Source organism: Cnephaeus nilssonii (assembly GCF_951640355.1).
Source record: "Cnephaeus nilssonii genome assembly, chromosome: 13".
Classification (NCBI taxonomy): domain Eukaryota; kingdom Metazoa; phylum Chordata; class Mammalia; order Chiroptera; family Vespertilionidae; genus Cnephaeus; species Cnephaeus nilssonii.
This window is the reverse complement of record NC_137084.1, coordinates 4187579-4199989: the sequence shown is the minus strand read 5'-3', so window position 1 is coordinate 4199989 and position 12411 is coordinate 4187579. Positions and strand designations below refer to the sequence as shown.

The 12411-nt window shown below is 61.5% G+C and overlaps 2 protein-coding genes across 6 annotated transcripts in view; one reads left to right on the top strand and one right to left on the bottom strand.

The window, feature by feature from the left end:
* Positions 1–1316: 1316 nt before the first annotated feature.
* Positions 1317–11812, top strand: ZFTA (zinc finger translocation associated). Of its 3 annotated transcripts, XM_079788240.1 has the most exons (5): positions 1317–2031; positions 4095–4592; positions 5104–5490; positions 5686–6237; positions 6427–11812. In XM_079788240.1, exons 1-5 carry the CDS (start codon positions 1893–1895, stop codon positions 6894–6896), a joined length of 2046 nt encoding a protein of 681 aa, XP_079644366.1. In that variant the 5' UTR covers positions 1317–1892; the 3' UTR covers positions 6897–11812. The 3 variants fall into 3 exon arrangements, with proteins under 3 accessions (XP_079644366.1, XP_079644367.1, XP_079644368.1); XM_079788241.1 differs by lacking the exon at positions 5104–5490; XM_079788242.1 differs by lacking the exons at positions 5104–5490; positions 5686–6237.
* RTN3 (reticulon 3) overlaps positions 11810–12411 on the bottom strand; it is a 41496-nt gene continuing 40894 nt past the window's right edge. For 2 of the 3 annotated variants that reach the window (XM_079788244.1, XM_079788243.1), the window contains one exon: positions 11885–12067. In XM_079788244.1, the coding sequence (XP_079644370.1) occupies positions 12022–12067 (46 nt within the window). In that variant the 3' untranslated portion in view covers positions 11885–12021. Of the gene's footprint in view, positions 12068–12411 lie in introns of all 3 variants that reach the window. The other variant, XM_079788245.1, reaches the window with a different exon arrangement.

Sequence of the window (12411 nt, the reverse complement as noted above, 5' to 3'; positions counted from 1 at the left end):
CAAACATACTCAGGCGCCCCTGAAGGCCAGGGTGTGTCTTACTTTCCCTTTGTGTCCCTGGGCCTGGCACCGAGGGAAAGTGAAGGACACAGTGAGTGAAGGAGTCCCCACTCACCCCCTCCTCTGGCACCCCATCAGTAGGGGGGGGGGCACATGGGGGGAGGGACTCTGATCCCAAGTGGGTAAGAGGAGGTGCAGCTCCACCCTGAGAGCGAGGCCAGCAGCAGAGAGTGCATGGCTGCAGGAGACTCAGTTTACCCAAGGTGACGTCTCATAAACACTCAGGGGACTGAGGCTGAGAAGTGACATCTCCAGAGATGACAGACGCCGTTAGGCACTTAACCAAGAACTTGTACGCATACATGCACAACCCATGGACACAGACAATAGGATGGCGAAGGCCTGAGGGGTTTGGGGGGGGTGAGCTAGAAGGGGCCAATGGGGAGGGGAAGGAGGGGGGACATATGTAATACTTTCAATAATATTTAAAATAAATTTTAAAAAAGAAAATTTAAGTACACCCTGGCCGGGTGACTTGGTTGGCTGGGGCATCGCCCCAAGTACCAGAAGGTTGTGGGTTTGATCCCAGGTTGGGGCACATACGGGAGGCAACCCATGGATGTTTCTCTCTCACATCGATGTTTCTCTCTCTCTCTCCCTCTGCCAGCAGGGACCGCCCCAGCGAAGAGAAGAACCCACCTCTGGACAATGAGATGCCGCGTGGACTCCCGCACCCTGTCATTTGGACCTGGAATCGCCTTTGTGTGGGTGACCAGGCACCTGCTACCCCAGCGGGTACACGAGGAAGAACCCCCGCAGCCACGCCCCCGGCTGCCTCTCCGAGTCCCTTCTCTCCGCTCCCCGGGAGCTGGGGGCTGAGGCACCCCCAGGCTCAGGGTTCGCCCAGCACCCCCAGCCTTTGTGGCGCGTCCTCAGGTGCCCGACGCCCCGCCCGCGGCAGCGGTCCTCGCCTCCCCCGGCCGGGCGCGGGGTCCGGGGCTGCATCGAGGGCCTCCTCTGGCACCCCCAGGCCTGCGTGGGCAGGAGCCTGAGTCACCGCAGCGCACGCCCTCTCCTCCCGGCGTCCATCCTGGGTCCCCCTCCGCCCGGGGATAGCCGGCTGCGGCTCCCGCGTCTCCGTTCCCGGCCGGAGTCTCCGCGGCCGCGGTCCCGCCCCGGTCGGCTCCGAGGAGCTGCGCCCGTCCGCTCCTCCAATGGAGCAGCCTTCGCGCCCAGCGCTCCCGGGCGGCTCCCGCGGGAGGGGGCGCGGCCGCCCCCACGGCTCCACCCTCTCGGCGGGGCCGCGGCCATCTGGGGCCCCTGCCAGTCGCGTCCGCTCCGGGGCCGCGCCGAGCTTGCGCGGGAGAGGCTGTCTCACCGGCGACCCCCTGCCGGCGCCGCGCGCCGCGATGCCCCGAGGGTGCAGCGGCTGCGAGCCGAGCCGGGCTGGAAGCGTGTCGCAGCGGACGCGGCGCCCCTCGCCAACTCGGTGACCCTTCGGGAGCCGGGACCGGAGCCCCGGAGGCGACGGTGGGGCCCGCGCGGGTGGCGAGGTCCGTCTCCGAACGTCCGGGGCGGGCGCCGGCTGCGGAGTCTCGGCCTGACTCCTTGCCTCCCGCCTCTCCCCCCGAGCCCCCCGCGAGCTGGCAGAAGGAAATAGCGCGCGGCCCCTTTAAATTTACCCAGGAGCCCTTAAAGGAGCCCCAGGGGCCCCCAGACAGGAATCCCCACCCCGGTCCAGCCCGCGCCGCCGAGCGAGCAGCCAGCCGTCCGTGCGGCCGCTGCCCCTGCATGCGCCCCGCGCCCCGGCGCCCCGTGCCCCGAGTGCCCCGCGCGGGCCGCCGCCGGCCCCGCGCCCCGCCGCCCGGGGGCCCCGCTCCACGGCGCGGCGCATGGAACCCGGCGGGGACCACCGAAGCCGGAGCGGTGGCGGCAGGGGCGGCCCCGGGCCAGCAGCGGCCTCGGCACGGGGCCGACGGCTGCCGCCCGCGGGATTGAGCGGCGGCGCGGAGCCCGAGGACGACGACGGCGGTAAGCGCTGGGGCCGGCGGCTGGGGTGGGGGCCCCGGCATGGGGGATGGGAGGGCTGCGGCTCCGGGCTCCGGGCCCCTCTACGCCGCCGAACAAAGGGGGGGACACGGGCCGGGCGGCCGGGGGCGCCACCTGGCGGGCGCAGGTCGCGGCTGCAGGGCCAGCGGGGGAGCCCCCCGCCCAGCTCCCGGGGTCGGCCCACGGGGCTCGGGCGGATCCCCACCCCTTTAAAGGGACCCGTGGCCCCCGCCTTGGAGGCCGGGTCCGAGGGCCCCGAAGGGCTGGGCCGGGCGCAGCCGGTCGCGCGCTCTAGGCGGTGGAACCGCGGCCCCCGCCCCTTTCTGTTTCAGACTCCCAGGTGGTCTCCCGTATCCGCTGTCTTAAAAGTCTGCCCAGACTGGGGGTGCCTTTGGGGATTCCCCCGAGATGAGCGGAGCTGGGAGCTCCGCTGTGTTAATTCGGGCTGCCCCGCTCCTTTTGCTTAGGGACGGAATCCCTTTTTCTTTAACCCCCACGTTCTCCCTAGGAACGAGGATAGCTTGCGCCTCTGGGGGGCCGCCCCTACCTTCCCCACCGCGGGCAGTTTTAAAGAGGTGGGCTCGCCCACAAAGGCTGACATCCCCTCCTGGCCGCGTATCTCCCGTCTTTTCAGGAAAATTTGCCACAATTTGTCAGCTGTAGTGGGATCAGCCGGTCCTCCCCATTTGCTCTCAGAGGGGACCGCTTCTTCATTTCCGCGCTGCAAGGTCAACGCCTTAAGACCCGTGAAGGCTGTCAGGGGCAGGGAGATGGCCCTAACCTCGGAGCTCCCCCCGCCCCCCAACTCTCCCCATCCCCTTTTGTTTTTAAAAAATCTCGGCTCCTCCCCTTTTTTTCGGTCCTTAAAGGGCCAGTCCACCGTAGACTATCCTAGATCCAGCGCTGGAAGGATGCTTAAGAGACCAGCTAGCTATCCAGTGCCTTTGCAGACAAAGAGCTTAGGCCCAGAGAGCGACATGACCTATGGAAAGGTCGCAGAGCAAGTTACCAGTGGAGGCGGGACTCGAACCCAGGCCTTTAACTCTGAAGCCTGTATTTTTTTTCTTTGGAGCTATTTAAACAAAACACGGTGGCGATGGGAGCCCTCTCTGATCCTGTCTTTTGTTTCCCCCACCCTGAGACTCTCCACTGGGATAGTAATCACACCTGTCTGTTCAGCTTAAATAAAAATTGGGTCCAAACTGTAGTTAGGGTGTGGGGACTGTTCTGGATCTCTGTCTGTTTGGCAAAAGGGAACGTGGCTGGGTTATTGGGCTCATTCCTGGCTGCTCCGGTGCCCGCCCTCTGATTGCTGGGCAGTGGCCAGCTCCCTGCCAGAGCGAATAACAAATCTACAGAAAGACTCAATGGGCTGGAGCCCCCATGGGTGGGGGCCACTCCTTGCTGCAGAATTTTCAGTAGCCACTCTGGTGGCCCCTCCTGCTGTCCCCTTTTAAAGTCTCTGGGGAAGTCAGGGTCCTTTCCCTGGAGGTGTTGACAGCTTTGTCATGGGGATCCCTTCTCTGGCTGCCTATGTTTGGGGAACTGACAATGCTTAGTACCCCTACAATGGGACACCCAGGAGGCTGTACTGGAGAAAGGAAGACGCTCTTTGGGTGGGGCCCTCCTGGCCGGGCCTCCGGCGGGTGGGTCCTGTGTGCGGCCCTGGATACAGACAGATGCCCTCTTTGTTCTCGCCCCGCTGCCCGCTCTGCTCGGCTGTGACCGCCCAGCACGCTGCTCTCCTGGCTCTACCCCCGCAGCTCCCGTCCAAAAAGTGCCTCACAGCGCCGGCTGCTTCCTTGGTCTTCACCTTATTTTTTAAAAAGTCAAAGCGAGTCCCTCACAGTGCCCTGCATCCTTTTGTTCTGGATCCTCTCTTAAAGGGCCCTCACTCTCTCTAAAGGGCCACTGTTTTGACTCCCTGCTCTCCCATATTCCTGTGATTGCTGTTGTCATCGTTTTCCTGCCCCTGAACGACCCCTCCCTCCTCCTTTTCTTGGGCTACAAGACACCAAAGCCTGTCTCCCTTTCCCCCTCTTCAGGGCAAGATCTTCATCTGGAAGGGGGTACCTTGGGGTCCTGGGGGAGTGCCCCCCTACCCTCCTCCAGGTCCAGGGGACCACCATCTTCAGGCAGGAAATACTCAGACCACTGTGAGGCCCGGGCTTCCAGGCCTGGAAAGAGCCGCATCCCAGGCCGTGACCACAGGCGATACTACCATGACCACTGGCGGCTGGAGTACCTGATGGACTTCAACCCTGCCCGGCATGGCATGGTGTGCATGGTGTGCGGCAGCTCCCTGGCCACGCTCAAGCTCAGCACCATCAAGCGGCACATTCGCCAAAAGCACCCCTACTCCCTGCATTGGAGTCCCCGGGAGAAGGAAGTGATCAGCAACAGCTGGGATGCCCACTTGGGGCTGGGGGCCTGTGGAGAGGCTGAGGGCCTGGGGGTCCAGGGGCCCGAGGAGGAGGAGGAGGAGGAAGAGGAAGAGGAAGAAGAGGGGGCTAACCTCCAAGCTTGCCCATCCAAGGGCCCAGGTAACGTAGGACATGGCGAGGCAGGGGCCTGGGTGGCAGGTGGGGCCAAATGGGGACAACCCTGGCTTCTCGGCCAACTGCCTGACTCCCTTTGGGTGGGGTCTGCTCATTGCCCTTAACGCACAGTCCGGGAGGGACAGCGGGACCAGGGAGTCTCCAGCATCCCAGACAGCTTTGACTGTCGGTGGCTTTAGAGGGATTAAGGAGCGTGGAGGCTGGAGGGTAGGCAGGGAACTGAGGGTGCCAGAAAGGTATGGCTGCACAGTGAAGTCCAGAGGAGGTGCTGGAATATCGGGGTCTGGGGGGGGGGGGGAGTAGGGGGGCCTTAGGGTTTGTGTGCAGGAGGATCAGAAGGGGCGACTGAGGACATGAGGGGGGAGAAGAAGAGGCCAACAGCTGGGCCAGGGGCTCAGAGCCAGTGAGCAGAGGCTTGTGGAGGACCTGGCTGTGGTGGTGGGGGGCTCCCCAGAGGGCAGCATCTCAGTTCCTTCCCTCCCTCCAACCCTTTCAGGCAAAGCCCCAGCTGGTGGGGCCGGCAGGCGCCAGCGACGAGGGGGCCCAGTGGCACCCCGGGCTCGGCGTCAGCGCCACTCGGCCTCCCGGAGGGCCAGGGGCAGCAGGGGGCTGGGGGCTCGGCGCCTGGAACGGAGGCTGAAGGAGTCCCTGCAGAACTGGTTCCGGGCAGAGTGTCTCATGGACTATGACCCTCGGGGGAACCGGCTGGTGTGCATGGCATGTGGCCGGGCACTGCCCAGCCTGCATCTGGATGACATCCGTGCCCACGTGCTGGAGGTGCACCCCAGCTCCCTGGGGCTCAGCGGCCCCCAGCGCAGTGCCCTGCTGCAGGCCTGGGGTGGCCAACCCGAGACCCTGTCTGAGCTCACTCAGCCCCCACCAGGTGCGAGGACCATCCCAGGGCCCAGGTGGCCCTGAAGAGTGGGGTCTGTTCCTCTCCCCCTCCCCCCCCCTCCCCACACGCACTGGCTCGGCCCGCTAGCTTGGGCCTGGGGTGAGGAACAGGGCCCCCTTCTGCGTGGGTAAGGACAACCTAGCCAGCAGGCTGAGCCCCTCTCCCTCACCCCTTCCCCAACAGACGATGACCTCGTCCCCCAGGACCTGACCAGAAAAAGCCGGGACTCGGCCCCCGCTGCTGCAGCCCCCTCCTCTCGGGATCTCAGTCCCCCAGACGTAAAGGAAGAGGCTGGCGGGGTCCCTGAGAGGCCCGGGCCGGCAGACAAGAAGGAGGAGCTGGAGGAGGGCGAGAGGGTGGGGGTCCCAGGCCGGTGCCCACGGGGCCGCGACCATCGCCGCCACTACCAGGAGCGCTGGCGGCTGGAGTACCTCATGGAGCTGGACGGCGGCCGGCGCGGCCTGGTGTGCATGGTGTGCGGGGGCTCGCTGGCCTCGCTCAAGATGAGCACCATCAAGCGGCACATCCGCCAGCGCCACCCGGGCTCCACGCGCCTCAGCGGGCCCGTCAAGGCCCTCATCGCCCAGGAGTGGAGCGAGAAGGCCGCCCACCTGCTGGCCCTGGGGCTGCCCTGCCCCGAGCCCCCCAAGGACCCTGCCGCCCCCAGCACAGCCGCAGCCTCCGAGGAGGGGGGAGGGGACCAGGAGGAGGAGCCAGAGGAGGAGGAGTGGTGGGGTGAGCTGGTGGAGCGCAGGGCAGGCGGGGAGGACGGGCTGGGCCGCAGGGGGCAGTGAGAGGGGAAGGCTGGAGAAGAGACCGGGGAGGAGGGGACAGGAGAGCAAAGGTGGGGGGTCATGGAGCTGAGACGCAGGACGCCGCGGCTTTCGGCCCTCGCGCTCCAATGCGGTCTTTGTCCCTTCCTAGGCGACGCCCCGCCTTCTCCTGGGGAGCCGTCGGAGCGGCCCGCCGAGGGAGAGGAAGACGAGGAGGACGGCCCGGAGCCCGGGGGACTCGCCTTCCCGCCCCTGCCCCCGCCGCCGCCGCCGCCGCCCCCGCCGCCGCCGCCGCCGCCCCGCAGCCGAGAGCAGCGGCGGAACTACCAGCCGCGCTGGCGGGGCGAGTACCTGATGGACTACGACGGCAGCCGGCGCGGCCTGGTGTGCATGGTGTGCGGGGGCGCGCTGGCCACGCTCAAGGTCAGCACCATCAAGCGGCACATCCTGCAGGTGCACCCCTTCTCCATGGACTTCACGCCCGAGGAGCGCCAGACCATCCTGGAGGCCTACGAGGAGGCGGCGCTGCGCTGCTACGGCCACGAGGGCTTCGGGCCGCCCGCCCCGGCGCCGCGCGATGGCGGCGCGGACCTCAAGGCGGGCGCCGTGTGCCGGGCGTAATGGGCGCGGCGGACCCGCGGGCCGGGCGGGGCGGCCTTGCCTGGGAGAGCGCTGCCGCTGCCCCCCGCTGGCCGGGCCGGGCGGAGGCGGGGGAGCGGTGGGGTGCCGTGGAGTTCCCGGTGCTCGTCGGACCTCGCGCCCTGGCTCTCCCCCCACGGGGCTCCGCGTTTCCCGAGGAGCCACAGCCGCCTCCAGGCTTTCGCACCGAGAACTTGCGGGACCAGGATGGGGGCGCCGACAGTCAGTATTAGGACCCCGAGACAGGGCCGCGGGGAGGGCGGGGAGGCGGCGCCGGCTCCTTCCCTGGCCTGGAGCCCGGCTCTGCAGCGTTGCGCGCCGGCAGCGGGAGCCCGGGTCTGGCGGCGCCTTGGCCTTACTGGTCTCGGCCGCTCGGAGGCCTGGACGCGGACGCAGGCCCGCTCCCGAGGCGCGGCCCGGGGCCCGCCCGGCGGGGAAGGCGCGTCGCACCCGGGCCGGCGGCTGCTCGCGGGCGGCGTGGAGCTGGCTGGGCCCCCCGGGCGGCGGGCTCCGTGGGCACAGCGCGCTGGCGGCCCCACCCGCCTCCCGGCGCCGCCCGCGCCCGCCGGACCGAGATCCCCGAAGGGATTAGCACTTTGTCCTTTGCTCCTCCTGCTCCGGGGCCTCCGTTCACCCCGCAGCTCGGGCGCTGCTGCTTCCCCGAGCGCCCCCGTGGGTCCGACCCCGGGGCTCCGGGGGTCCCGGCCCTGGGCGGCTTGCCCGTCCCCTCCCGGTCCCCCTTTGTACGCGGTGGGCGCCGCCCGTGCTCAGGGCCCAGGGCCTGGGGCCGGGCCTCGGCCTTCCTCTCCTCCCCGCGGCGGGGCCGGGAGGGGCCCCGCGATCTCCCAGGCAGGTCCGAGAGGGATGTGTAGATTCATTCTCCTGTGGAGAACGGGTGGCCCCCAAATCAGGCCCTTTTTGCTCTTTGTATTTTATTTTGAAACTGTATTTAATGCTTTTATATGGGAGGGGAGGGGCGGGGAGAGAGCTGTCCCAGTCACCTTTGCCTGCAAATGTCTTATTTATTATGCGAGGATCAGAGATAAGCTGCGAGGTGGTGGAAAGGACTCGGAGGAGTGAGGGCAGAGGGGTGGGAGGGTCCCGTTCGGTGACTCCCGGCCCCAGTGTCTGCTCTTCACATCGGCCGGCTCTTGGGCTCTGAAGGCCGGAGAGCGGGGCGGTCCGCGGCTGCCTCTGTGCGGGGAACAGCAAAGAGGACGCCCTTCCCCCATCCCAGCCCCGCCAGGCCAGAGCCCAGGGTTCGAGTGCCGCAGGCCCGGTCCCCTCGACTCTTCCTGATTTGGGAATTGGGTTTTATACCACGGATTTTATAGCATTTTTATATAATTCAAGATTGTCAGAGTTGGGAAGACCTTGGAGAGTAACTAGTATCTGCCTCCACCCCTTTCACAGAGAGGTAAAACGAAGCCCAGAAACTGAATTGTCACAGCCAGCTAGGAACAGTACAAAAACTAGGATAAAAAACGCCCAATTCAGTTTCTTTGCACTATATGACGCTGCCTCCCAATCTCTGGTAAGTTATGAAAATGCTCCCACCTGACCGACGGCCGGATGGCAGCGCTGGGAGCTGCAGGCCCTCCCCGCAGTGGGCTGTGACCTGGGGGCGGAGGACGGCACGCTTCCCCGGAGTGGCTCCAGGCCGGCCTCGCGGCCGCAGGCTCAGCAGGAAGGCGTGGGCCGCAGCCCTCCACCAGCACCCAAGTGGGTTTGCCTGCCGCCTGGCCCACGGCCTCCCAGGCCTCCCGTAGGGCCAGGGCTCGGCCACGTGCGCGTTGGTGGGGAGGCCTCCGGGAGTCAGGCCTGGGGGCAGGGCTCTCAGCTGACCGGAAAGGGAATGAGTGTTGGAACCTCCAGGGTTTGTGAGACAGTATTACAAGCTTGAGACCAGGGATTATGGGTGGCACCAGGCTGGGCACTGCCATTCTCTTATTTTCCTTCACACAAGCTGCTTTCAGACCTAGAATTAGTATTCTACCACTTTTGCTACTCTGCCTGTTCAAAAACAGTAGGCACATTGGGGCAACCTATTATATTCACCCAAGCCCACTGCCGAAGCTCAGGTAAGCAGGGCAGAGCGGGGTTAGGAATGGCTTTTCCTCTTGATGGGGAGGGCGGGCCCTCGGGACAGGAGTGGGAGGCTTCACGCAGCCCCAAGCACTCCAGTGATTCAGAGTAGCCGCCAGGCCAGCATGGTATTGGAACTAACAGAAACGAGGTTATTGGGCCCCACCTCACTGGATCCCACACTGGGGTGGGGCCCAGCAATCTGTTCTGAGAAGCCTGTCAGTGATCACAAATGCAGCTCACTTCAGGGCTGACCACCAGCGGGGTGGTTCCCGCGTTGGCTGGAGTGTGGCCTCCTGCCTAGGGGTCAGGCTGTCATCTAGGTGTGCACCGCCTTGCCTGGGAGTCTGACGTGAACAGGTGACGTTTCTTCATCAACTTTTTGTTAATGGTATGCTTGCTCTTATGGCCAATATGTAAATGTTAACTCTGAATACATATTTATGTACCATGTTAGTGACATTATTCAAGCATTTGTATGCATATTTGTCAAGTTTGCATCAGTTACTATTTTTTTAAGTTTCAGCCTAAGTTTTGTAAGGTATGTTGAGTAAATTTTAAAGATCCAACTTAAGGGGCGTGGCAGCCTTGGTTTCGGAGGAGAGAGTCCCAGGTGACAAGGTGTTTCGGCAAAGACCTGATGTATTTAGTTCCGTTTTCCATGGCGACCGACTGAGTCATCGTGGCCATGTGTGATTTGGAGGCTGCTTCCTGTGTTGTAGGCGGGACCCTCAGTTGGTGTGAGACTGAACGGGGACAGCAGACCCCGCTGGCCCCTGCCACTCCTCATCTTGCTCCTGAGGCTCACCTCTTAGAGGGGCTCCTACTTCCTTTCAGAAACCAAATGCAGTCCCGGCTGTACTGTGGAAGTTCTGCAGTCTTGGGCACCAATACTGGTATCAACTCTTAGTTGCTTTTAAAAGCCGCAGAAGTGGAGTGGGGGTGGGGCCAGTGGAAGCCTTGTTTGGTTCTTACTTTATTCAAACTGTGTATAAAGAATAAAGTTAGCAGAATGACACCAGACTTTTTAAATTTTTATTAATACCACATCAATTTAAAGTTTTACAGGAACCAAGATTCAAGCTCCTTAGGCGCTACTGTATTTTATGTTGCACGCACACACACGCACAGTTTCATGAATTTTTCATCTATGGGTTTTTCTTAAAAAAAAAAAAAAATCCTGTGTGGCACAAAGATCTGCCCAAGTAGCTAACACAGCACTACCAAACAAAGAGCTGGGCGCAGGCTTCCTGCAGACAGCCTTTGGAGGGGCAGCCCAGAGACCACCAGGGCCCGACTTCCTGGGAGGCCGCGGAATGCATGTTCTATACCATGACATGAACTCAGCCGGAAGTTCCGAAAGGAAAGGGGGCTAAAATAGAACGGAGTAAGGCAAGGGTGCCTTTTGCCCACCTAAGTTCCTAAGTAACTGCCCCCAAAGGTAGACACTTCCCTTCTGCCGCCTTAGTCTACACCGCAGTGCATCGGGGCCACCAAACGTGGCGCCCTTACGCTGAAGTCACCAGTGCAGACTCCCTCTGGACAGTCACAACCTGAGGAACTCAGGTGCCGTTCAAGTTCACTGAGTTTTCATGCTGGAAGGGAGGAAGACACTTGGTCTCAAACGGGAATCCAAGGTCCCCCGTCGCCCTTCGCCCGATGTTCTGTTGTCTTAATTGAGCACAGAGGCCATCAGCACATCTGACCCTGCCGGTGGCCCTGACCTGGCTTCCTGGAAAACACTCCAAAGGAGCACCTTGGGCCATGGCACAGGTGCTGGGACATTCTATGTGCCTGGAAGGAAAGGAACCCTCCAAACATCACACCCCCAAAGCCAGCCTCCGTTAAAACCGCCTCTGGACCCAGAATGCACTTCCCTCCACTAATCTGTGGTCTCCGCACAGACACACCTCCTCCCAGCAGCTGGCTGTGGCCCTCAGCAAACTGAGCACAGGCTGGAGATGTGGCCTGTGAGGGGAGGCTGTGGGAAAAGATAAAGAAAAAGCCTTTGTTTCTGTAGTTTGCCTCTTGAGCATGCCCCCTCCGCGGACTGGGATAGGATCACAATAACTCAACAACCCAGGAGCCCACATGCAGATTTTTTCCGCTAACAGGTTTACAGCAGTATACAGCAGTTACAGACATTTGTTTCAGAATAAGAAAAGTACAACCATATTTATTAAACTTGAGGCGAGGTGGGTAGGGAAGAGGGAGGAAAGCACATTCAGGAATAAGCTCTCAAACTAAAGCTTGGAACTAGTGTCCAACAGGACCCACACCCCACCTTCCCCAATGGCGGAGCCTCTCCTTCCTGGGTCGGCGGGAGGGAGCGGCGGGCTCCCGCTCCAATCCCACCGGCTGTTTCAGTTTTCGGCTATCAGAGGGCATTCTGGGAACCAGGAATTATTACTATCACCTATAAGTTATTCAGAGTTGAAAGGTTTATCTATAAGCGAAGAAGAGGAATATGAAGAGTAGCTGCTCACATTGTGGGGCAGGAAGAGGGGGGCAAGGGCTGCAAAAAACCCCACAAGCTCGTGGGAAGGAATCCCACTCTTAGCCCCCGATAGTTTCTTAAGTTAACCATTATTTCTTAACTTAAAAACAAGGAAAAAATTATGGTGGGCAGCTATGTAAGAAAATTACATAGCCCTGAAAATTAAATAGAACCCAAGAGGGGTGTTTTATATTTTTCTCCTTTACCCTCCAATCTTTCCCCTTTCAAGCTACATCACCATTAAGGCTCCACCATCATTAAGGTATTGATTTTGCCTATTCAATTGAATCTGTCTTTATTCTTTTATGTTCTAAGAGATCAGTTCATTTTTTAGTCCAATAATTCTTGTGCTTGATTCTGCAGGTAAAGGGAAAGGAGGGGGAAACACCAAATTGCAAAAAAAAAAAAAAAGCTTGGAATGCAGGCTCAAGCTGACACTGAGCACTTTCCTTCATAGTACAAGTAACAACAGTATAACTATTAAATGGTGTTTTAGTAACTGTGGCATTTCTGGTTTCCATGTACTTATTCTGCCTTTTTCTTTGCGATTCCAGGTAGTTTTGCTTGGATCCTATTGAGGGGAGGAAAAAAGGTAAAAGGAGACATCAGTTCTAGGTTTTAACAGTGATGCTGGCGGGCAGTCCTAGACTTGCTGGACAGTGTGAACCCCCCCCCCCCCCATTTCCGGAGGCTTCCTCTGGATGAAGAGTCTGGTGTGGGTCAAGGTGAGGGGTCTGGCACCAAGCCTGCTGCCTGGCACCTCTTTCACTGCCAGGACCTCCTGGGTCCTTCATGGGGGTTCCAGAGAAGAATAAGGAGTACCTGGGCTAACAACTGCTGACTACCCACTCTCAGCCCCTTTCTCTGGAAATGCCCGCTCACCCACTGGTGCCATAAAAGAAACCAGGACTCAGA